This window comes from Carettochelys insculpta, chromosome 18, assembly GCF_033958435.1.
Source record: "Carettochelys insculpta isolate YL-2023 chromosome 18, ASM3395843v1, whole genome shotgun sequence".
NCBI classification, from domain to species: Eukaryota; Metazoa; Chordata; order Testudines; family Carettochelyidae; genus Carettochelys; species Carettochelys insculpta.
In genome coordinates this window covers 10,125,783-10,148,499 of record NC_134154.1, presented here as the reverse complement: position 1 = coordinate 10,148,499, position 22,717 = coordinate 10,125,783, and the positions used below count along the sequence as shown (strand labels likewise).

The 22,717-nt window shown below is 54.2% G+C and overlaps 1 protein-coding gene and 1 long non-coding RNA gene across 4 annotated transcripts in view; one reads left to right on the top strand and one right to left on the bottom strand.

Moving 5' to 3' along the window:
- LOC142022625 (uncharacterized) overlaps positions 1-19,314 on the top strand; it is a 43,433-nt gene extending 24,119 nt beyond the window's left edge. Inside the window, exon 5 of the long non-coding RNA XR_012648005.1 lies at positions 19,226-19,314. This is a non-coding gene — a long non-coding RNA (uncharacterized LOC142022625). The remainder of the gene's footprint in view (positions 1-19,225) is intronic.
- The window catches only part of LOC142022624 (tRNA (32-2'-O)-methyltransferase regulator THADA-like), a 43,899-nt gene extending 21,681 nt beyond the window's left edge, over positions 1-22,218 (bottom strand). For all 3 annotated transcript variants that reach the window (XR_012648003.1, XM_075012670.1, XM_075012671.1), the window contains exons 1-16: positions 21,994-22,218; positions 19,324-19,501; positions 17,183-17,269; positions 16,124-16,151; positions 15,032-15,180; positions 14,112-14,234; positions 13,308-13,428; positions 12,478-12,626; positions 11,195-11,279; positions 10,387-10,523; positions 9,517-9,714; positions 7,042-7,753; positions 5,411-5,563; positions 1,831-1,940; positions 1,359-1,519; positions 425-591 (exon numbers count right to left, since the gene is read on the bottom strand). Coding sequence is in view for 2 of the 3 variants with exons in the window: in XM_075012670.1 (XP_074868771.1) it covers positions 425-591; positions 1,359-1,519; positions 1,831-1,940; positions 5,411-5,563; positions 7,042-7,753; positions 9,517-9,714; positions 10,387-10,523; positions 11,195-11,279; positions 12,478-12,626; positions 13,308-13,428; positions 14,112-14,234; positions 15,032-15,180; positions 16,124-16,151; positions 17,183-17,269; positions 19,324-19,501; positions 21,994-22,118 (2,683 nt within the window). In the remaining variant the exon portion in view is untranslated. The remainder of the gene's footprint in view (positions 1-424; positions 592-1,358; positions 1,520-1,830; positions 1,941-5,410; positions 5,564-7,041; positions 7,754-9,516; positions 9,715-10,386; positions 10,524-11,194; positions 11,280-12,477; positions 12,627-13,307; positions 13,429-14,111; positions 14,235-15,031; positions 15,181-16,123; positions 16,152-17,182; positions 17,270-19,323; positions 19,502-21,993) is intronic.
- Positions 22,219-22,717: the final 499 nt, after the last annotated feature.

Here is a 22,717-nt window from a genome sequence, read left to right as displayed (position 1 = left end):
GCCTAGAGATGCCCGTTTCCTCACAGGTTCAGTGCTGGGGCTCTGGCCGGCCCCTCTTGCCTCCTCCCGCATCAGAGCCCCACTTCTCTCTGGCCAGCAGCGTGTATCTCCGCTGCTCCTCTGTCACGCTGCCTGCTGCCACCTCCACCTCCTGCCTGGGGCTCTCAGGTGAGACTCCCTCACAGCCTTGCTCCAGGGTTGCCAACTGTCCCGGACCGGACACCACTGGAGCAAATAGTGTTTGGTCTGCCCAGTCCAGGATAGTTGGCAACCCCCTCTGCCCAATGTTTCAGCCCCACTCCATGGAGCAGTCATTGCATCTGTGGAGGGGGCGGAGTGCCAGCACTGGGCTGTGTAGCCCTGGTAGGGACTGCCCGACACTGGTGCTCTCATGTCGCCTTTCCCGTGACGCCTGGAGACACACCATGCATTGGGGTAGTGCTGGCTGCCTGCAGCAGGTCCTGACGTGCCATGGCGTAGTGAGCCTGCAACCTGCAGAGAAGATACCGAGCGAAGCACAGGCCTCGGCGCTGCAGAGTTGGTGCCGCGTCTCCCTCTGGGAACAGTCTTTGCAAGGTGCTGCTGTCTGACCTGGAGGAGGAGAGATACAAACACCAATGATCACCTTCAGAGGCAGCCCGCAGTTAACCAGCACAAGTACGGTCCTCTCTGCCGAGGCCTGGGGGATTGGGAAAGCTTATACCATAGTAAAATGGAGAGTCTTTAAGGTATCACCGAATGCCTTGTTTTTGCTGAAACAGAATCACATGGCTGCTCCCAAAACCTTATAGCTATATAAGGAACCATCCCCTTCCAACTGTACACAGCTACTTCAGATCAGAGGCTGCTACTGTCTGGCTTCCAATTCTACGGAGGTGAATTAGAACCGCCCCCACCCCCCCAAACAGTATTTTCATTTCATAGCTACTTCTTTATTGTTATATCCTTAATTTTAAGGCAGAGGTCAGGGTTGTTCAAATGGAAGCAGGAGAAATCTATTAGCTAGGGAGCGGGGAAGTGCTGAGAGAGGGAAATTCAAACAGCTGTTCTATTTCAGGAGGGAAAAAAGACACCTCAGACAACAGCTGGCCTGCAGCTCCATCCTGTGTGATCACAGAAGCAAAGCACTGACCTTCCGGGTGGGTCTCAATGTCTGAGCTCAGAGTAATCAGAAAGGCACTGGAGCACTTTGATTTCAAACATGTTGAAATCAGGAATCAGCTAGAAAAGTTCGGGTGAGTCATGGGTGGCCAGACAGGAAGACGGACACACTAGTAGTTCTCCTGAGCCCCTTCCCACATGCCCCCCACCGTCTATATCACTGCTCGCACAAACGAGAGAGACAAGCCAGTCAGTACTTCTGGAGGATGGTTTTCATCAGCACCGCCCCAGCTTCTGCCTCCTGCACTCTGGGGCTGCTCACAGCCTCCTGGGCACGCTCGAACAACGCCACCGCAGTGGGTTCCGGGAAGGCCGGCGGGAAGTAGCGGATGAGCAGCTCTGACGCCAGCTCGCGGACCTGCCAAGAGGAAGATGGTGGAGAGGGGACAGGTTACCTGAGGATGCAGCTGAGGCAGCAGAGAGGCTCTGGTGAGCAGGAGGCTCAGGAACCCAGAGCCAATGGAACCCAGGAAAGCTGGCAGCCAGATCTGGCTCTTTACAGAGGGGGACAGTGTCCCCATTGCTGTCCCAGCCCAAGCCTGCACCGGCCCCTTGCTTCTGTTCAGTTAAACAGGCCCCTCCTGCTGGTCAAACCAAGCAGCTTCTGTTACCAATTTCAGCAGTCTCAGCTTGGTGCTGTGGCTGTGTTGGGGACAGAGGGCAGCTTACCTCATTCGTACTGTCCTGCAAGCAGCTCAGCAATGCCAGCAAGTTGCTTCTAGAGAAAAAGTCCCAGCAGCCCTTCTGCCTAGCCCAGCTCAGCAACGCTGCCATGTTCTCTGTGGAGAGAGAAAGGCAGTAATGGCTGTCAGGGCTGACTGCAAGCAAAAGGCAGGTGGCGAGCAGCAGGGAAAACAAGCCCTGCTTGTGAATAACAACTCCAGCTTATTTTCTGCTCTCAGGGCAGGGAAAGCATGGCTTTGTCGCCTGTAGGGAGCAACGCCCCCGAGCAATAACACAACCAAGTGTGTAGTTTTGGAGGGACTCACCTGTTCCGCCCTCCCCCCCTACCTCTGGTACAATCCAGACATGACCTGGACTTGTTAGGGGCAACTGGCTCTTTTTTTTTTTTAGCCCATTTGTTCCAGGAAACAAAAGGCTGGATGCAAATCTAGCTGTGCTGTGACACAGCAGGGAGGGGGCTCCAGTGGGCTCAGCACCTCCCAGGAGCAGCCAACGTTTTGAAATGACCTGCCAGACCCATTGCCCGGGGCGGAGAGAGGGCAGAGCAAGGGAGGAATTAAAATGCAGACCCTGAAAAGGCAAGAGAAGCTCTAGCAGGACTAACACCCCCCGCCCGGCCCATCCCGCTGCCGCCATCTTTGTCCCCGACTGCAAAGGCTCTCCTGGGCTAAGTAATGAGAGACAGCAGAGTGCCCCTCGCAGCTGCTGCTCTGCAGTGTCTTGCTGCAACAAGGCCCTGCCAGTGCCTGGTGGCAATGGCAATCCCATATCAGGCCACCTTTACGTGTATGTGAGCGTCAACTGGGTTGGGAGCAGCAAATGAGTTTCTGTTAAATGAGCCCTGGGTTGGTGTGATGGGAGTGGACTAAGCCCTGATGCCCCCTAGAGGAGACCAGAGGTGTTGCCACACCCTGTGAGGAATAGACAAGAGGTCCTCCAGGAGGATAGAGTGGTTGTCTCAGTGGCAGCCAATCAGGGCCTGGCAGGCTGATATAAAAGACACTGCTGGGGTAGGGCTAGGCAGTTCCACTTAGGAGCTTGATGTAGGCAGAGTCTGTTGCTTGGGAGCCCATGAGCACTTGGCTAGCTCTGAGTGATGTGCTGAGCTTTGATGTGGGTAAGTCCCAAGGCTGGTGACTGACCACAATGCTGGTGAAGGAGCTGACAGCACCTTGGACAAGGTGCATCAGATCCCACCTTTGGGACTTGGAAGGCAGTTGTCAAGACTGCACAGCGTGCCCGGCCCCACAGAGAGATGGACACCCGAGAGCAGGCTGACCCTGTTTCAGGTGGGTAAGGATTTGATTTCACTGAGCCCTTGTGTCATCTTACACATGGGAGCTTATTGCAGGAAGGGTCCTATCAAATTCATGGCCAGGAAACCCCCCTCACAGACTGAAATCTGGTCTTGTGTGTGCTTTTACCCCATCTTACAGATTTCCTGGGGGAGACCAGTGCTTGTCAATTTAGACATCCTGTCCCGAAAGGTAGCTGAGGGGGAGAGGGGTTTGCAAGATTATATTAACAGGCCAGAAGTTGTGCAGAATTAAAGGAGGCTGTAGTGGGGCAGGTGCCTCACTACTGCAAGAAAGGGGTTAATATAGGCTGGAGGGCGCCTGTACAGAACCCCAGCCAATGGATGAAGGGCTCCTGGGGGGGGGGGGGGGAGCCAATCAGAGGGCAGCTTGCTGGAGCAGCCCTGTATATAAGTAGCTGCTCCAGCAGAGCTGGATCAGAGCCTAACCTGGGAAGGTGCAGGATCAGCTCCCAGTAAGAGCAAACACCTCAGCAGAGCGGTGCTGGGCAGGCTGCTGACCTCAACAGAGAGACCCAGAAGGTGGAAGGGGTCACAAGGAAAGTGGCCCAGGGGATAAGGTATCAAAGGGAAGAGGAGGAAAGCAGGACAAGGCTGCCACCACAGGGTCCCTGGGCCAAGACTCAGAGTAGTTGACAAGCCTGAATCCCTTCCTTCCCCTCTGCCCTTGCACTGCAGCCAGCCACACCAGCTGTGGCCAATATGGGCAGTGGCTTGCCCCTGAGGTAGGGGTGAGATAGAGGCTAGAGCTGGCCGCTGTGGTGAGGGCACTGGACAAGGACTGCTGAGACCCCCAGAAGGGAGTTAGGGGTCTGTAGTGGGCACAGCCAGAGGGCACTGTCCCAAAGAGGACCCAGCGATCCTGGGAGTGACACCGGTCCTGAGCAGAGCACAGACTAGAGCGAGGTGCAGTGGCAGATGACACACGGGCCAGAGGGAGGCGCCACGCTGGAGGGAATGAGCTCATTCCCTCACTGACCAACAGGAGGTGCCATGGCAGGGAGTTCATGTGGTGACAATACCCTACCTGGCCACCTGTATTTCTGTGCTAGTGCCTTCAGGTCTGGGCAGCTGTACGGAGGCAGCTCCTGACTGAGGTGCCAGCTCTGTGGGCAACAGTGCAGAAGTATGGGTGGTAACACCATGCCATGTCCCTTACTCCTGTACCGCTGCTGGCAGTGGGGTCTGTTGTCAGAGCTGGGCTACACACCAACAACCACCTCTCTTCAGCTACCCGGTTCTGAGGGCACTGCTGCCAGCAGCAGCCCCACAGCCCCTCCCCATGATAACTTTCGGGGTCAAGATCCCTGCAATGCCTAGGGAGGTTGTGGAAGCTCCATCACTGGAGATACTTAAGAGCGGGTTAGGTAGACACCTATCAAGGAAGATCTAGATCAGAGGTCTGCAAACTCCAGCATGCGAGGCGGGAGCTCAGCCCCACCCTTCCTCCCCCATGCAGCCAGGAACTTGCTTGAAGCCAGACCACCTGTGGATTGACAAAAGACCAGCTACAGCTACCAACCACCACCTAAACAGTAAAACTCTGCCTCTGAATTTCTTTATTAATGACGCTGTTGGAAATAGGACTGTTAGTGACTTTAAAAAGCATCACCAGCATTTGGACTGGACACGGACATCAAAAGGTCAAATTTGGGCACTCCACCTCAGCAAGGTTGCCAACCCCTGCCCTAAACTGTGCTTGGCCCTGGACTGGACTCGATGACCCCCCTGAGCTCTCTTCCAGTTCTAGTGTTCTATGATTGTAGAACAGTGCTGTGAAATGTCAGATTTAAATAGCTGAAACAGATTGTTTTGTTTTTTAACCCCCTGACTGTGAAATAGGCAAACCAACCATGAATTTGGTAGGGTCCTAACCATAGGATAGGCCAAGGTCAAGGCAGAGCCCTAAAGATTTCTCATAGTGTCACCAGATCCTGGTTTTTATTTCCCCTTTCCCCCTCCCACAACCTCTCCAGCAACCAGACTCCCAGCTGCTCCTCAGCAGCCTGCAGAGGTGGGGAACAAAGCAGGCAGATGGAGGCTATGTGGTAAAAGCTGCAGGACGTTTTTCAGGATTTGATACGCATGCCCCCAAATCACTACAACCTCAGGTGGCAGGCAGAGGCTATGGCATGAGGGGGTTTACACAGGGACCCCCTGCTGAAGGGGGCGAGCAGCAGACAGGGTGAGGAGTCTGTTCTGAGCAGCACTAAAGCTTGTCGGTGCAGGGCTGGCCTGCTTGTTACCCACGCGGCGGCTGTCCCTTCTTCCTGGTAGGGCTCCAAGTGTCCGTGCAGGTCTCTAGCACTGCTGCCAGGAGCAGCAGGGCAGTCTTCTTCCTCTGGTAATTTGACCCTGGGGTCAGAAAGGAAATGCTTAACTGCTGCAGCCACTCCACAAAATCTGCAAGGGAGGGGGGGGAAAAAAATCACCTCTGGGTTACTTGTGAACAGTGCACAAAGGAAGGGCAGGGCCAGCCCTTGGGAACAGGAGGTGCCCCATCTCCAGTCGCACTAGATGGGCTATTGTGGGAGAGGACACGGATACATGGGGACATCCCAGCATCCAGGGGTCAGCAGGCACTTTGTAACAGCAGAGTGACCGGGAGGTGGATCCACCAGCTCTAAAAGCACAGCGCTTGCCCCTGCAGCTAAGGGAAGGGCTGTCCGTGGTGCCGACCCTGTGACGCACAGCTGGCCGCTTTGATTTCTAAACCCATTAGACAGTTCATCAGCCTCAGATTAATTGTGTGTGGAGGGGGGTGGTAACTGAAAATCTACATTTTGCTTTTAGTGGTAACTTTGCTCGGTCTGGGTAATGGAAAATCCAGTTGTGAACAAACGTGCAACTCACGAGTCTGTTTTGCTATGTTCAGAGAAAGTAGCCCAGACTAGAGCCTTGTGGAAATGAAGTTTATTTCTGGGCATGCAGATGTGTTGGACACCATTGGGTTTGGGGCCAGGCATATACAACTATCCCATCACCCAAGGCTGTTCTGTGCCACCAATATTGTTCTCTTACAGGGCAGGCTTTACCCAGGAAGGTCAGTAATGTTATCGCCATGTTTACAGATAGGGAAACTGAGGCAGAGTGATGAAGTAACTTGCTTGTCAGACCTGTGGAAGAGCGAGGAATAAAATCCAGGTCCCTCAAGTCCTAAGCTTAAACCCACTAGGCATCACTGCCTTGTCTCTGCAACCTCCCTCATTTTCAGACTCCTAAAATGTGAAGAAGCATCCAAAGGTCAGGGTGTTGAACCCAACAAAGGCTGATGGCAGTCCAGCCTGGTTATCTGTACTGCCAGCCCCAAACATCCAAACGGCCAGAGTCAGGACCCCAACAACGTACAAGTTTTAAAAGAAGATTATAAAACAGACTGCACTGCACCCCACCCCATCCATTTGTCATCTGCTTTCTCAGCCTGTGGGGGAAGGAGTGGTGTCACTCTTTCCAGCTTTTCTCGACAACCAGGGAAGCTAAGAAAACACTAACGCCATGAAAGCTGGGCATCTGACAGTCATGTGATTCCAGGAGCTGAGGCTTTCAGCAACACCCCACAGAGCATGGAATTGCAGTTGGTATCACAGAGGTAGACGCTGGCTGGCTTAGCAGGAGTGGAGCTCAGAAGAAAGTGGTCCTGGCAGAGCTGTTTGAATCACAAGGCCTAGTGCAGACAGAACAAAGCTCCCCTTAAAGTCCAACTTGTCCTCCCCACTGTTCAGGCCCAACTGTATGATGCACAAGAGGCCGCTCTGCACATCCCAGTACAAGTGGGCCACAAAGGGGCAGGGCTAGGGGACAGCTCTGTATGTGAAGAGGCCACTGAGGTGAGAAGAGAGGAAGAAGGGCCCAGCACGAGAGGTCAGGAACGGCTCACTCACCTACCGCTCGTGCAAGCGCTCCTTGCGGATCCGTGCCGGCTGATTGTTCGGTAGCGTCATTCTGCGCCTTGCAACGTAGCCGAGAGAGCGAGCTGTCCCTCAGCCTGACCAGCGCCTTCTTCACTGCAGCCTGAAGCAGCTGCCGGAAAGAGGACGAATCGCAATTCAGGTTCAGGGGCAAGAACTCCTTCAGCAGGCCGACCTCCACCTCAGACAAGGTCTGGTTGGTCCTGGGGCTGCAGCACAGGAGATTCAGTGCTGCCAGGCGAATGTTCTCCTCCCTGGAGTGCAAGCAGCAGGCGAGCCTTTCCAAAGCCTCCCCTTCCAGGGGCAAGGCCCCGGTGATGATCTTGCGGCCGTTGAGCAGGGCGACCCATGCCCGCAGGTGGGCAGAGTCCCCACCAAAGCAGCTGTCAGCCAGGAAAGCGTACGAGGCAGGAAAGAGCTGCAGTGTCCAGAGGAGGAGGTAGTTAGAAGCGTTGCTCTGAAGGAAGGCGATGGGAGAGGTCAAAGCACTGGTCAGGGTGGGTAGCCACCGCAGTGCCCACTTCTGAGCCAGCTCCTCCTCGGTGGCACGGGCCTCTCCCGTAATCCAGTGCTTGCGTTGCTGCTGCAAAATGGCTTTGTAGAGGTCTGATGCAGCCGGGCACAGGTGGTTCATGGCAAGGCAGTTCAGAAGGTGCTGGGGAAGATCCTTGTAGGTATCCAGAACCTAAGAAAACCCAAAATCGCTCTGAGTCCTTGTGTGCTTTAGGGAGCTCCTGAACTTTTCTGCCACAGCAGGAAAACACGCACAAGCCTCACACATCTTAAGAGTAGGTAAACCAAAGGCTGTATTAAGACTGTGGAGGCAGAGCAGTCTGCCCCAGCTAGGAGAGGTGGCTCCCAACACAAGTGGTAATTCCCCATCACTGCTGGCAGTACACAAGGTGGAGATACCTCAGATCAGTGCCTTTATCATGGCTGGATTCAAATCGCTGGCTCAGGGTAAAAAGCTACACATCCCAACACTGATTACCCTGAGCCACCTCCTGCATTTGATGGATTGTTTCTGTCCTCTGCAGAGTGGGAACACAGGAACAGCAATACTGATGTAACCCAGGAGGCACTGAGACCACTGACAAGGGAGAGTGAAGTGAAGCCTTAGCTGGGAGCCAGCTAGGTTTTTAGCTCATGCGGCACAGCAGTGGTTCCCAGCCTTTTCAGTAACACAGGGCCACCTCAGTGAGACAAACAATTCCACGGCACACTCACAGTTTTTCAGCTGAATCAACGGCTCATAAACGTTGCCACTTTCCACCTGCCGATTGGAGCCGGGACGTGGCATTTAAACCACATCCCAGTTCCAAAGGGCTCCTACCCTTCCTCCCCCGCCTTGCTGCAGCAGGGAGAGGGGGCAGGCTCCCCACCAGCCTGTTCAGGCAGGGAAGCAGCATTTCAGCTGCCTCTAAGGGCGAACAGGCTCCTGAGGGGTCGTCAGTTCCTCTGGTGGTGACTCTGCACAGAAAAATTGACTAACCCTGCGCCAGCTGGGACTCAAGCAGCCTTGCTGCTTCAGGCCCAGGTGGCCCAGAGCCACCAATTTCCCCCCCATGATGGAGCTGCGGCAAGAGGAAACTGACGAAATCTCATGCCACACTTGGACAGTTCTTTTGGCACACAAATGCGTCCCAGCACACTGGTTGACAACCATTGCTGTAGAGGCATATGGTTTAGCCCCTAAGGTAGCAGGTTCTCTCCCTTCTGCCGACAACCTGGGTTTGGCAGCTTTACATGGGGTTCAAAATATAAGATAACGATAGCATTGTACTCTGCCCACCTCTCTGAGGAGGCCACCCCAGGGCAGGAAAATGCTGCTCTGAACTGGGCATTGATGTGCCTTGGCGCACTCTGCCTTTCCAGGTGCCTGGTAGGAGGGGCTGTGGCTTGTGCCACTGAGCACCTTCTAGTGGTGCATCTTGAAAGCATTGGGGGCCACAGCTAAGAACAAGTTGGATCTGTGTGTGTAAGTGAGCTGGGGATGCAAGGTCCCCCTGGGGCCGTAACAAAAATGCAAGCTGCTAGCACTTGAACCAGTAGAGATTTTTCTGTTAGCAGGCAAGGGCCCAGGACAGAACAACCTGCCTCCCAACCTCTAGGGCACAGAGTGCCCATGCTACCGGTCTCATTATGGTTTTGATGTTGGCCCCAAGGAGACCCAAGATATCCAGGCACAAGCTCCCTCTGCAGAGCCTTAACCCACAGAGTGCACCCACATGCCCCTCCTTTCTTAAAGCAGTGACTGAGGTCTCACAGACAGTCCAAGTGCTGGTGTGCCTGGTTTTTATCTAGTCCTTGTGGGATGTTTTGGCATCCACATCACACATTCTGTTCTTGGTGCTGCGCCCCGCATATGAAACATGCGGGCAGCACTCGCTCATCTCACCCATGCATTCCATGCCTTGGACACGGCACATCCCTGCTAGGTTTCCTTACTTTCTCTGAGCCCACGTAGGGAAGGATGGCGCACAGTGGGAAATAGCGGGCTTTGATCTGCCAGGGCATTGTCAGAATTCTCTGCAGGAACTGGTCATAGAGGGGTCTCTCCAGGTCCTCAAAGTGTTGGCACTCCAGGTGGTAGATCTCCAGGAGATGCTGAAAGGCGCTATGGATGAACTCTGCTGCCCCTTCCGCCTGAATGAACAGAAGAGAGACACCAACTAAGAAGAGATTCTCCATCATGTCTCAGTGCTGGGTGTTATTAGAGGGGCTTTAAAAATTCCTCCACCCTCCTCTAGCTGCCACTAGGGGTTGCCCATCCTGTGGTTAAATTATAACAACATTAAGTAGCTCCATTTTTTGCCACCAGCAATGGGTGCAGGGGATACAACAGCAGCCTGATGGGGCTGGGTAAAACAGGTCTGTTAGGGCTCCAAGGGGTATTTGCCAATGGAAGTCATCTTTAGGAAACCAAGGAGACAGCTCCCTCAGTATGGGACTGCTCAGTGAGAACACAGCTACTGGTGCCTGGCTCTGCCAAGCTGCAAGGCAGCGGGTCTCTCATTGCCTAGGCACGAGCGCACGGACACACAGTCATTGCCAACGCATCCCACCCTATAATGCCTGGTCAGCTGTGTCCTAACAACCCTGCCGATGTTACTCTGGGGTGTATTCTGCTCCCAATTCTGGAGGGCACCAGGAGTATGAAATGAGCTGGAAGGGCAGTGTACAGATGACTCAAATCAGGCCTGGCTGCAGCATGCACTTTTCTCCAAGTGAAAGGGATGACTGGGGGTGGAGGGAATTTCTGGATCCCTTCTGCCTGCCCCAGAAGAGGGTGCGGCTTGTAGGAGGTGGGTACGTTACCGGGCTTTCTGCATTGTTCCAGAGAAACTGGCTCAGCCTGTGGAGCAGTTCCGAGTTCTCGCCGAACACACGGCTCTCCCTGACTTTCCAGATCTCGGGCAGACTTTCCAGGATACGTTGAAGCCAGAGGGAAAAAACTGAAAGCACAGAACAGCCCCATACAACAGAATGGGTCTCTTCCAGCCAGGAGGTCCCACTGCCAGCTCATAGAATCCCAGGGCTGGAAGGGACCTCAGGAGGTCGAGTCCAGCTCCCTGTCTAAAGCAGGACCAGCCCCAACTCAATCGCCTTAGCCAGGGCTTCGTCAATCTGGGCCTTAAAAACCCCTAGGGATGGAGATTCCACCACCTCTCTAGGTAACACATTCCAGTGCTTCACCATCCTCTGGTGAAGTAGCTCTTCCTAATATCCAACCAAGTCCTGGAGCAGGCAGATACCTACAGGGCCAATGCCTGCCTCTGAACTCCACTCCGCGGAGATTTCTCCATTAATGTACCTTACACAGCAGGGGCTCAAGGCAAGATCAAGACAAGCCTGTTCCTTGGGTAGGAGGGATGCTGAACTGAGGGAAGCAGGAAGCAGGTGCCTGGGCTTTCATTTCAGAACTGAGGGAAAGCTCACGGTGGTGGTTTCTGCTCCTAGAAAGATGCCCTAAGTGTCTTCTGAGTCACTCTTAGAAGTCTCCCTCTCGCCCGGTATGTCTGAAAGCTAAGGGAGCTTGGGGGTTCCTACTGCTGTATGAGGGAAGGGTCATAAACTGGAACTCCCGTGGTGTATCGTGGGGGGCTGGGGTAGAGTTCTTTATTACCTTGGTAACGGTAGTAATGATAATCCTTCTGCTCTTTGCTCACGGCCCAGACAGCTGGAAACAGCACATCCAGCAAGAGACAAGCCTGCAGGGCATATAGCGTTAAGCAAAAGCTGTCAGTTGAGCGACCGCTGTTTTGGGGGTGTCAGGCTTTTTCTGGCTAAACACTAGAGCTTCAAAGAGGCTTTGTCCTGTCTGACCTTAAACGTCTCAAGCTATGAAGCTCCATTACCAGAGCTAGGCTGAGCTGCTGCAGTAATGGGCAGTGGTCCTTTTAAACTGAGCCCTTGGGCGACTGCCCAGGAGAAATTCAGATGCCGCTAAGCTGATAAGCAGAGCACCCCCAGCCATCACCATATGTTACTTCTGGGGGTGCACATCAGCACATGCCTTCGTGCACATCAATTTTATTCTGCACATGGGTGGGGAAAAAAATTAGCGGGAATACCAGGAATGGGCGCTCTCGGACAGCCTTCAGTCAGCGTGTCTCTGCTGAAACCAGGGAAGCCACCCCACCTGCTTTCTTGCTGGGCAGATTCAGTTCTGTCTTGGACTCCGCCTGCCAAGACCTCAAGAAACATGGAGGTGTTCACACGCAGCTTTACTCTTTGGCTCTTTGAGCCACTGAACTGTGTCTTACAGCTGATAAAGCAGCACCCCACTGACTAATTACACTGAACGTTCCCCACTCTGTCCAGCTAAGGCCCAGGTTGCTGCCTCTGAACCAGCAATAGCGACAGTCGTAGCATTGCGAACAGACTTTCTGCGTTCTTCTTCTCTCGTCTACCACAGGCAGAGAGCTTTTTGGCCATCCACTAGTGGGCGGGTTGGTCTAGCAGCCCCACAGAGGGGTTCTGTCGCCGGCAGCTGATAGAGAATCATCACTGCCCCAGGGCTAGGGGCTAGTGGTTTTTGGATGGAGCAGCCCTAGGTTCTAGTCCCAGTGGTCAGCGAGTGGTTTGGCTGGCACCTGTCATGTTTTCATGCTGATATCAGCTTCTGCAGCTTGATTTCAAAGATTCTTAGGGGAAGACAAAGGGGGTGCGTCCAACAACCTGGCGCCAGTGTATGGCCTTTGCGAGCTATCTGGGCTCCACCTGCTGCTGGTGCAGGTTGCTTAGAGCAAATTAGCCCCTCTCCCGCATCTGAAGCCACTCAAATACTGGCTGAGCCAACACCTAGCAACAGGGAAAGGCTTTTCTAACCCCTTCACCCACAGCCCCATTGACTCGTGCCCTCCATTGCCTGAATAGCACGCTCGTTCTAACGTGGAGCTCTCCTACCGGGCGTGCGAAGCTGTCCAGCCGGCGGCTCAGGATCTCCTTCTTGCAGCAAGTTAATAAACCCCTTGTCAGCACCAGTCTCTCTAGACCATCTGAAGCCAGGGCAGAGGTCTCCACCGGCAGGTCCCCAAATCTCAGCTCTCCTGGCCCTGGTTAAAATCACCAAGTTAGGACAGAGCAAAGACTTCTCCAAACACTGACTTTCCAACAGCAAATCAGCCTTTGATTTCTCCGATTAACATCTGTCCTTCGCGCCCATTGGCATTCACTGGAGCACGGGCCAGGGCCAGGGCCAGGGCCAGGGCAAGCTGACAGCTCAGAAATATGGCCGCTGCAATGCAGGACGCACGCAGGATCTTCCCTCAGCTGACTGTCCCAATCATGCTACACTGTGTGGCTCCACACTGCCAGGGACTCAAACTGTAGAAGCAAAAGGTGAGTGTCACCCGGGTGCCATCCCACCCCATGGTCCAGGAGCCCCAGAACCAGTGTTCTCTGTAAGCTGAGCACTCAGGCGGCTGCCCAGAAGCGAGTCAAGTGCTGATTAGCAGAGCACCTACAGCCTCCCCACACTGGACAGCAGGTGTTTCTATGGGTGGTGCACATTAACACCTGGTGCTGTGCATGCGACAAAATTTATTCCACACACAGCTGGAAAAAAATTAAGAGGGAGCCCTGCGGAACACTTCCGCCCATTCCTTCACCAGGAGCGGCAGAACGGCCTCTGGGGAACGGTGATCTGTTCCTAGTTCAGCCGTGGCCTTGTCACCTGGGCAAGCCCTGTGATATCTGGCACTAGCGAGGGTCGTAATGAATGATCAAGCAGGCACCTTGATCCAGGAGCTGGAAAAGAGTCAGCACGGCTCTGGCACCTCTCTCTGGCTCAGCAGCAGTGTTCACCAGCATGCTCAGGGCGGTGCCGGCCAGCAGGCGGGTGTCCTTGTGAGCTGTCTAACGTCACCAGAGAAAAGGAAACTCCCATTTTTAGAAGCAGGCCTCTGCAAAGCCATTTCAACATCGCTGCCTGCCCTCCCCCTCCCGTCAGGAACAAAAGGCCATGGGGGGGGGGCACCCCGCACTTGGGCAGCACATTGGGTAGCCCGGATCTCGCTCGCCACACCTGCATTTGCACTTCCACTGCAGCGTACCCGGACACACCCAGACACCACACAAGCAGGTGCATTTCATGCGTCCGGGTGCATATGTGGGCATGTCTCCAGCGGAGTACACCCCTTGCCAGCAGCTGTCACCAACGCTGGCGCCATCACTGCCTAACCTGAGTGCAGCTGTAGTTCCCCCTCCTGGGAGCTGTGGACATGCAGCACCTCTCTGTATGAGGCAACTTTTCTTGAGCGGCCTATACCTGAAAAGGCTGGGTGGCTTATGCCTCCCTGCCTCAGTTTCCCCAAGGAATCCGCACAAAAACTTGCCTCCTTTGCAGGAGTGCTGAGAGGTGAAGTTTGATAACCTGTGCAAAGTGCTCTGGAAAGGTAAAGCATTGTCCTTATTTCTCTAACCGGGCACAACATCTATCTCCAGGCTGGGCTGGCTTCAGGAGAGCTCCAACTCACTGCTGCAGCTTGGCTGCTGCCTCCTGGGTGCCCCAGCTGGGAAGCTGCCGCAGCTATAATTACCTGCCCCCTGACGACTTGCAGCAGAGATCTCAAAATGCTCTGCAGGGTTTCTCTGTTCTCAGCTTCACTCCACACGAGAGGTGCCACTTCCTTTGGCATCACCTGGAAAAGCTGAAGGCACGTCTGTAGAGATAAACGAATTATACAACCTAGAATTGGAAGGGACCTCGTGAGGTCATCAAGTCCAGCCCGCTGCCCTCACAGCAGGACCAAGCACCATCTAGACCATCTCTGCTAGGTGTCTGTCTAACCTGCTCTTAAATATCCCCAGTGCTGGAGATTCCACAGCCTCCCTAGGTAATTTATTCCAGTGTGAAACCACCCTGACAGTCAGGAAGTTTTTTCCTAATGTCCAGCCTAAAGCTCCCTTGCTGCAGTTTAAGCCCATCGCGTCTTGTCCTATCCTCAGAGGCCAACGAGAACAATTTTTCTCCCTCCTCCTTGTAACCCTCTTTTAGGTACTTGAAAACTGCTACCATGTCCCCTCTCAGTCTTCTCTTTTCTAAACCAAACCAGCCCAGTTCTTTTAGTCTTCCCTCATAGCTCATGTTCTCTAGACCTTCCATCACTCTTGTTGCTCTTCTCTGGACCTTCTCCAAATCTTTCTTGAAATGTGGTGCCCAGGACTGGACCCAGTACTCCAACAGAGGCCTAATCAGCGCAGGTTAGAGCAGAAGAATGACATCCTGAGGCTTGCTCTCAACACTCCTGTTAATAACAGGATAAAGTGCCACCTTCTCTCACGCGTGAGATCTTTTTCGTAACAGTGCGGCAATGCACTTTCCCAGCAGCCCCCAAATTCCCATGAACGTTTTGGGTTTTTAACCCTTTCTGGTCCCGTCTCCCCACTGCTAGGGGGAGTTACAGCATGTTTCAGGCCTCTAGAGCAGAGTATAGGCCCTCAGCAATGTGGCTCTTGCCTTGACTGTGATGTAGCTCCACTCCTCGCTCCTTGCCGTCGGGTCCTGCAGCACCATATTCAGCGTGGCGGCGACCCGCAGCAGTAGCGGGGCCAGGTTGAGCCTCCAGTGCTGTCGGCCTAGGCTGCTCTCCTCTATGAACATGCAGACTGTGGGTAGGGGAGAGAGAGGCGCACAGCGTATGAGCCACCAGGCGTGGCCGCCGAGATGGTCCAGTGTGTATGTGGATGCTGCTGGCCATCTTTAGGAGGGTGTTTAACTCGGCAAGTTATGATCAAGCCAGCTGATCCAGACACCCATGCTCCAAAGGGGAGGCCCTGCTCTGCTGCAGGATGGAGGAATCCCTTTCTCCCTGTCAGCTGGTTTAGGTCCCAGACTTTGGGACCAGACATCTTATCTGACTCCCTCCCTGCAAGGGTGACTAGCTCTTCCAAGCTGAGATTCACAGACCACTCTTCCCTGCCAGTGTTAATGACTCAGGAAGAGAGACAGGCACATGAGGGCTCCAATCTCTTGATTCCAGGCAGGTCCCTGGAGCTGGCGATTCCAAGCGCTTACACCACTTTCATTATCTATTGCATGTAAGTTACTTCGTTTCCTGCCCCTGCCCTGGGGAGAGAGGCAAGAGTAATTCTCTATTTATGGGGAAACTGAGGCACTGAAGGGACTTGCAGAAGGCTGTGCAGAGTGCACGTCTTTGCTCCCACATCCTGCTCTTGACATCCTGGGGGTTTGCTCAGAGGGGCTCAGCCCGTGGGCCACCCCTGGTAGTGGCCCCACTTCCATTGCTATTGAGCTCAGTGGGCAAAGGGCCAGGACATCAGCCACCCATCTGCTCGGCTTGTTCCCCAGTCAGAATGAGGAGCGGACAAAGAGATTCAGTGACTTGTCTGAGGCTGGCGCCATGAGTGGGTAGCTCAGCTCGTGAAGGGAGCTGGGTGGGCCTGAGCTCAGCCTCTTACAAACCACAGCAGCCTCCACTGCGAGAGAGAGAGAGAGAGAGAGAGAGAGAGAGAGAGAGAGTGTGTGTGTGTGTGTCACACCTCATGTTACGCAGCAAGGGCTTTCACAGAGGGAGTGCTCAAGACTGACCTGCCTGGAGGTCTCCAGGGGACAGCACCTGCAAGGAGAAGGAAGGGCAGATGTGTTTAACACGCGTGCAGGGCACAGCTGGGGCTGCATTGAGGTCCCATGCCAATCAACTGCCAGCTGAGCTTAGAATTAACCCTTCCAACACCACAGCACACATTCATGCCCTGCCCCGAGCAGAAGAGCCAGCAGGGCAGCTGGAGCAGCGGGCCAGGCGGAGACCCTCCATTTGCCTCTGAGGTCCCAGGGGCTGGGCGCAGCGCAGATACACTCGCCCGTCAGGAGCAAACGAGTACACTTCGGTCAGCTCTGTGAACTATCACAGGCTCTCTGCTTTCTCCCCAGCACCGCTGATGAGCAGCGGATTGTTTGTAAGCAACAGCTTCTTCCTTTTGAACCCGCCTGGCCTTCCTGCCACGTTCTCAGGTCTGGTACAAATCCCCAAGACGTGCGATGTTACAGCTCACTGCCCAGGGGAGCCACCGACCCCACCCGGGCATGAAACGCCTCTGTCCCAAAGTGAACCTGAAACGCCAGCAAAGGGCACAGACACACACCCCAGGCCAGAGACACTGAAATGTGCTAACGCTGGCTCACTGCCCGGCGGGAGAGGGGAACATATGCTTATTGGAGTAAACACGGGGGCTCCAGGCACCCTGAAATGGGTCCTTCCTGCCACATCACCACCCCCAGATCCAATGCTGCCCTTTCACCTAGGGCCCTGATCTTGCAATGCAATCTGTTAGCTCAGACCCTGCACTGTTCCCCTGAGCTCAGCAGGACTCTGCGTGGGCAGAGGAGCAGCGTTTCCTGTAAGCTGAGCACGTGGTCAGCTGTCCAAGAGAGATTCAGGTGCCGCCCAGCCGATTAGCAGTGCTGGAAGAAGCGGTTTCTATTGGTGGTGCGCCTCTGTATGTGCCTGGGTGCACATAAAATTTATTCCACCCATGAATGGAAAAAAATTAGCGGACATGCGGCTGAGGGGTCCAAGCCGATGGGTCCTGAGACAGGATCAGGCCCTCTCTTTATCTTCCCTGCCAAAGAGAACTGGGTTCCTCTCACCTGTTTGTCCTCCATCAGGCTGCTCATTAACTTATCCACTTCCTCAGCCACCAGAGATTCTTTGCCTTCTGACAACTTCACAATGATCTGGGGGGTGGGAGGAAGGAAAAACCTTGAATGGCCCAGGAGTTCCAGGATGGTCAGAAATACCCAGGACAGTATTGCTCTGGGGATGCTGCACATCGGTCAGCCTCCCAATCTAGGGAGGTGGACGCATGCTGGCTCAGCTGGAGCCAGCATGGACCTTGCAGCTCAGGCAATGGTTTGGGCTCTCAAGGCCACCGGACAACTTGGATTGACCCTGGTGGCTCTCCCAAGCGTCCCGCACAGCCGCACCATCCACCGTCTGATACTTCTCATGAGCTAGTGCAAGACTGTGTGCCAAGCTGCTGGCCAGCAGCAGTGCAGACCTGTTCTGTGCACTCCCCAGCAGGTGGATAATGTGCAACTGAATCCAGAATTAGGCCCATTGTAAACAGACCTTTGCCAAGGAGACCAGTATGGCCCTTGGGCTTGTCTACAAGGTCCTGTAGTTTGGACTCCGGAGAGGCACATTGCAGCATGCACACTGAAGTCCTTCAGAGAGGACAATATTAATGTGAACCATAGAATCCTAGGGCTGGAAGGGACCGCAGGAGATCATGAAGTCCAGCCCCATACCCACAGCAGGATCAACCCTAACAAAATCATCCCAGCCAGGACTTTGTCAAGCCAGGATTTAAAAACCTCTAGGGATGGAGATTCCACCACCTCTCTAGGTAACACATTCCAGTGCTTCACCAATCTCCTGGTGAAATCGTTCTTCCTAATATCCAACCTACACCTCCCCTTCTGTAACTTGAGACCGTTGCTCCTTGTTCTGCCATCCATTACTACTGAAAACAGGCTCTCTCCATCCTCTTTAGAGCCTCCCTCCAGGAAGCCGAAGGCCAGTATCAAAGCACCTCTCCCTCTTCTCTTCTGCAAACTAAATAAGCCCAAATCCCTAAGCCTCTCCTTGTAGGTCATGTGCTCCAGCCCCCTAAGCATTTTTGTACCACTCTGCTGGACCCTCTCCATTGCATCCACATCCTTTCTATACTGGGCTGCCCAGAACTGGAGGCAGTATTCCAGATGTGGCCTCTCCAGTGCTGAATAGAGGGGAATAATAACTTCTCTAGATCTGCTAGAAATGCTCCTTCTAATGCACCCCAATATGCCATTAGCCTTCTTGGCTACAAGGGCACACTGCTGACTCATATCCAGCCTCTCATCCACTGTAATCCCCAGGTCCTTTCCTGCTGCACTGCTACCTAGCCACTCGGTCCCCAGCCTGTAACAATGCCTGGGATTCTTCAACTCCAAGTGCAGGACTCTGCACTTGTCCTTGTTGAACCTCATCAGCTTTCTTTTGGCACAATCCTTCAATTTATCTAGGTCACTCCGGACCCTATCCCTACCCTCCAACCTATCTACCTCTTCCCCAGCTTAGTGTCATCCACAGATTTGCTGAGGGTGCAATCCATCCCCTCAGCCAGGTCATTAATAAAGATGTTGAACAATACCAGCCCTAGAACCGATCCTTGGGGCACTTCACTTGAAACCAACTACCAGTCACTACCCCTTAGATCCAATCATCTTCCCAGCTTTCTATCCACCTTACCGCTCATTTATCCAATCCATAGAATCACAGCATGCTAGGACTGGAAGGGACCTTGAGAGGTCATTGAGTCCAGCCCCCTGCCCTCATGGTAATCCCTGACCGTACAACATGAAGGGTACATCAGCACAGTAGTTCAAGACCCGTGGCTACCCTGTGCCAGCTGACTCAGGGCCATGGGGTCAGGCTAAAAGGCTGCTTCACTGCCATGTGCACGTTTGAGCTCTGGCTGAACCCCACGCTATAGGACCCACAGCAATTAAACAACTGCATTAAACAACAATTAAACAGCACCGCAGCCCGAGTTAGCTGGTACCGGGAGGTAACTAACCATGGTGTAGACAGACGTTGTGAGTTATGGGGAACGGGTGCTGCAGAGGTACTGACTGTTTTTTATTTTGCAGGAGCCCCTGCAAACAGTGGAAGCGACTGCCAAAGTGCGGCAAATTGTGGCACACCGCTGCAGCCTGACCCCCATGGATGGAGAGGCCACCTGATTTACCTGCTCAAGTTTATGGAAGGAGCTGGAACTGCTCGTGGTCTCCAGCTGAAAAGCAAGCACGCAGTGGACTAGAGGAAGCACGTCTGCATCGTCTAGCTCCCATAATCCCTTGCTCATCTCCTGAAAGAGCAGAAGAGCCTCCTCCAGATGTTTATCTTTACACCTCTTCACAGAACCCCTGGAAAAATTAAACCCAGGATCGTCGTGTTAATGCTGACATGGCTCAAACACCTCCAGGTGAGAGAGGAAAAAGAATCCAGCCTGCAGGTATGGTCAGTACAGCCACAGGGAAAACCACAGGGCATTACCTGCCTGCTTTTGCTTAGCACCCATCCCTATAGTGTGCATGTTCAAATTCCATTTATTAACTTAAATCTATAGGTCTAGATTTTATACCTGGTTAGTGATTATAGGTTCTTCACTTGTTTCCTCACCAAAACCATCTCGTGTTCCACCATTTGTTTTAACAGCACATCTACAAAGGTGGGGGCCAAAGTTGTTGAAAAATAAAATAATTCTGCAAAATTTCTCGGCAAGAAACGGAAGAGGGAAGGTAAATAAGATCCATCTGGCGCTGTATAATGGAAATACAGGATTAGAAAATGGTCAGGGCCAGATGTCACTGAATAGAGGAGCATTACTCAGATTTCATTCTGCTTAGAGCGCCAGCCTCGCAAAGCCAATCTGCCAATATAACCACAGATCTGTAAACCCATCCTGAAGAAACACAGCATGGGGAGAGGAGAGGGACTCCTCTCATAAATTGACCCCTTCTTCTGGGCTTAGGTTCACAGCCAGAAACTCTCCAGCAAAGCTGATTTCAGCAGGAATCTGTGGACCTATGTGCAGAACAGAAGTCTAAGGGCTTGTCTATACTAATTGGAAGACTGATGTGCTGGTGGTTGATCTTTTGGGGGTTCAATTTAGTGGCCTAGTGGGGCTGCATTAATCGAACTGTCAGGGCACTGTCATCACTCCCCCCATCCCCCGGTTCGCCTCACAGTCAAAGGGAGAACCTTCTGCTGTGGGGCAACGGCAAAAACCTGATTTAAGATACATCAACTCCACCCATGCAACTCTGATAGCCGGAGTTCTGTATATTAGGCCAGGTCTGCACTAAGGGAAAATATAGATCTAAGTTAGAAACTGGTCACTATCTGATGATCCGCTATCCAATGACATGCACCAGTGGAAATGTGCAGTTGTAGGCTGCAAACTAGTATTGTTTTGATTTGCATAAGGCTGTGTCTGTGGCCCAGATGAAAGAATTTCGCAGCTGCCTCTAGCTTTACGCTCACTACCACTTTCCAGCCAGAACTGGATAACAATGCGTAGTTTGAGGTGTGTGTATGGGGAGGAGGACGTAGAGAGATAAAACTGAAAGAGTTACTGTCCCTCATTACAGAACTAGTTTAGCCAAAACATCTATCGGTCCTTTTAGTTGCCTGCTCAATGAATATTCTTTTCCTTGTTTTCAGCCTTTGCATTTCTGTAATTTCTAGCTCACTTGCTCTCAGCTGTGACCCTGCAGTTAGTGCAGTTAATGTTTACACCTCTGATGACCTGGCCTGGGTATAAATCTGATCAAACTACTAAGAGAAATGAATCTGATTTCAAACTAACTAAGCCCAGACTGTTCACATTACACTGGGGCCACTGAGGCATACCAAGCCCTGCGGCTGATTAGTACAGAGTGGGCTGGCAATGGTGGTGGTGAGAGGGGGCCAGGACTAGACCTGCAGGGCATGCTGATGCTCTGGGGTGAAATGCAGAGCCAGAGTCCAAGACTAGAGCAGCCGGACAGTGCTGCTGGGTGGAAGAGAGGTGAACTTTGTACTAACCCTTGCACAACACCCGCTGGCCTGTCCTTGCGTTCAGGAACACCAGTATGGGATCCCATTTTCCCAGCAACTAACCCCAGGAACAAGTGCTGAATTTAAGGCCTGATTATGAAAAAGGGTTCAGAAGCTACAACCCAGGGCCCCAGGCTAAGGGGGAGCCCAAGGCTGCAACCACTAAAGCCCCTGCAAGCTGCATTCCCGGCTGTCTCTGGCACAGCGTGGGGAAGCGCAGTGAGCTGCTGTGCCCCTCCTAGTCCCCCCGCCAGCGTCGGCCATGCCTGTTGCCAGTAGGGCAGGGGTGCTCTGGTCCTGCACTTGCCTGCAAGCTCCCCCTGGCTGCGAACTGCTGCTGCTGCTGCAAGCACAGGCTGGTGGGGACCCCCCTCCTCACCCCACCAAACAGCAGCTGTGCCAAATAAGTGCCCCATCCATCCCAGACTGCACCCACCTACCCCACCCCTCCCTGCCCAGACCCCATCCCTCAAGCCTGCTCCCTCCTGCACCGCTCATTCCTAGGCGGCCCCGGAAGAGTCAGTCCGGCCCTGGGTGAACGCTCGGCCGGAGGCAGGGGCTGTTTTTCTGCTCTCTGTTAGTGCAGCGCCTAGCACCAGGCCGGGCTGCGGAGGCCGGCGGCGAACAAGCCCGGGGGTGGGTCCCCGACCAACCCCCTTTGATCCTTGGAGGGAACTGAACCGCCTCGCCCCACGGCGCTGGGCCTCTCGGATCCGCCAGCACCAGCCCCTGCCCGGGGCCCCCAGGGAAGCGGCAGCCGGGCCCGGGCCGACTGCAAGCAGCGCCAGGCAGGGGCGATGCTGCCCGCGGCACTCACCCTGCGAACTGCTGCAGCTTCTCCAGGAAGGCGAGCACGGCCCGGCCCAGAGCCTGCAGCGGCTCGGCGCGCCCCAGCCGCCGGTAGAAGGCGAGGCAGGCCTGGGCCTCCCGCGCCGCGGCCATGGCTCGCCCAGCGGCCGCGGCCGGGGATCGAGCACGTGGGCTAAGCCGCGCCGGCCCGGGCCGCGCTCCGCTGTCGCCGCCACCATAGAGCCGGGCGGAGCCCGCCCTGTGCAGCGTCTCGGGCAGACGGACTCCCCCGCGGGCGCGCCAGCCCCATCTAGTGCTGCAGGGGGTCTAGCCGCGGTGCAGGGAGCGGCCGGGCCGGGCCGCCGCCGCCTTCCCCCCGGGCTCTGTCCCCGGGCTCCCCTGACATCTGCGGAGTGCCTGGCTGAACGAGGGCAGCCGTGGTTCCCAGCCTGCTGTCCCTGGGCCCGGGGCTGGGGTGCTGAGAGCCAGCGTAGCTCTGACCCTGGAAGTGTGTCTCACATTTCCCGAAGGGACCCCACTTCCGTTGGGAATGGTTTGGGGGGCTGGAAGTGCAAAAAGGTCGGAAGCCACTGACCCAGGGGAACTGAAAACACAACTTGCTCTGCCTGCGCTCGGGGGGATGTTTAAGGCAGGTTGGTTAATGGGGCTATTTTAAATACATGGGATGAGCCTGTTACCAAAAATTCAGTCCGCCTAGCTGAGAGCCAATAACAACTAGACAGGGATAAGGA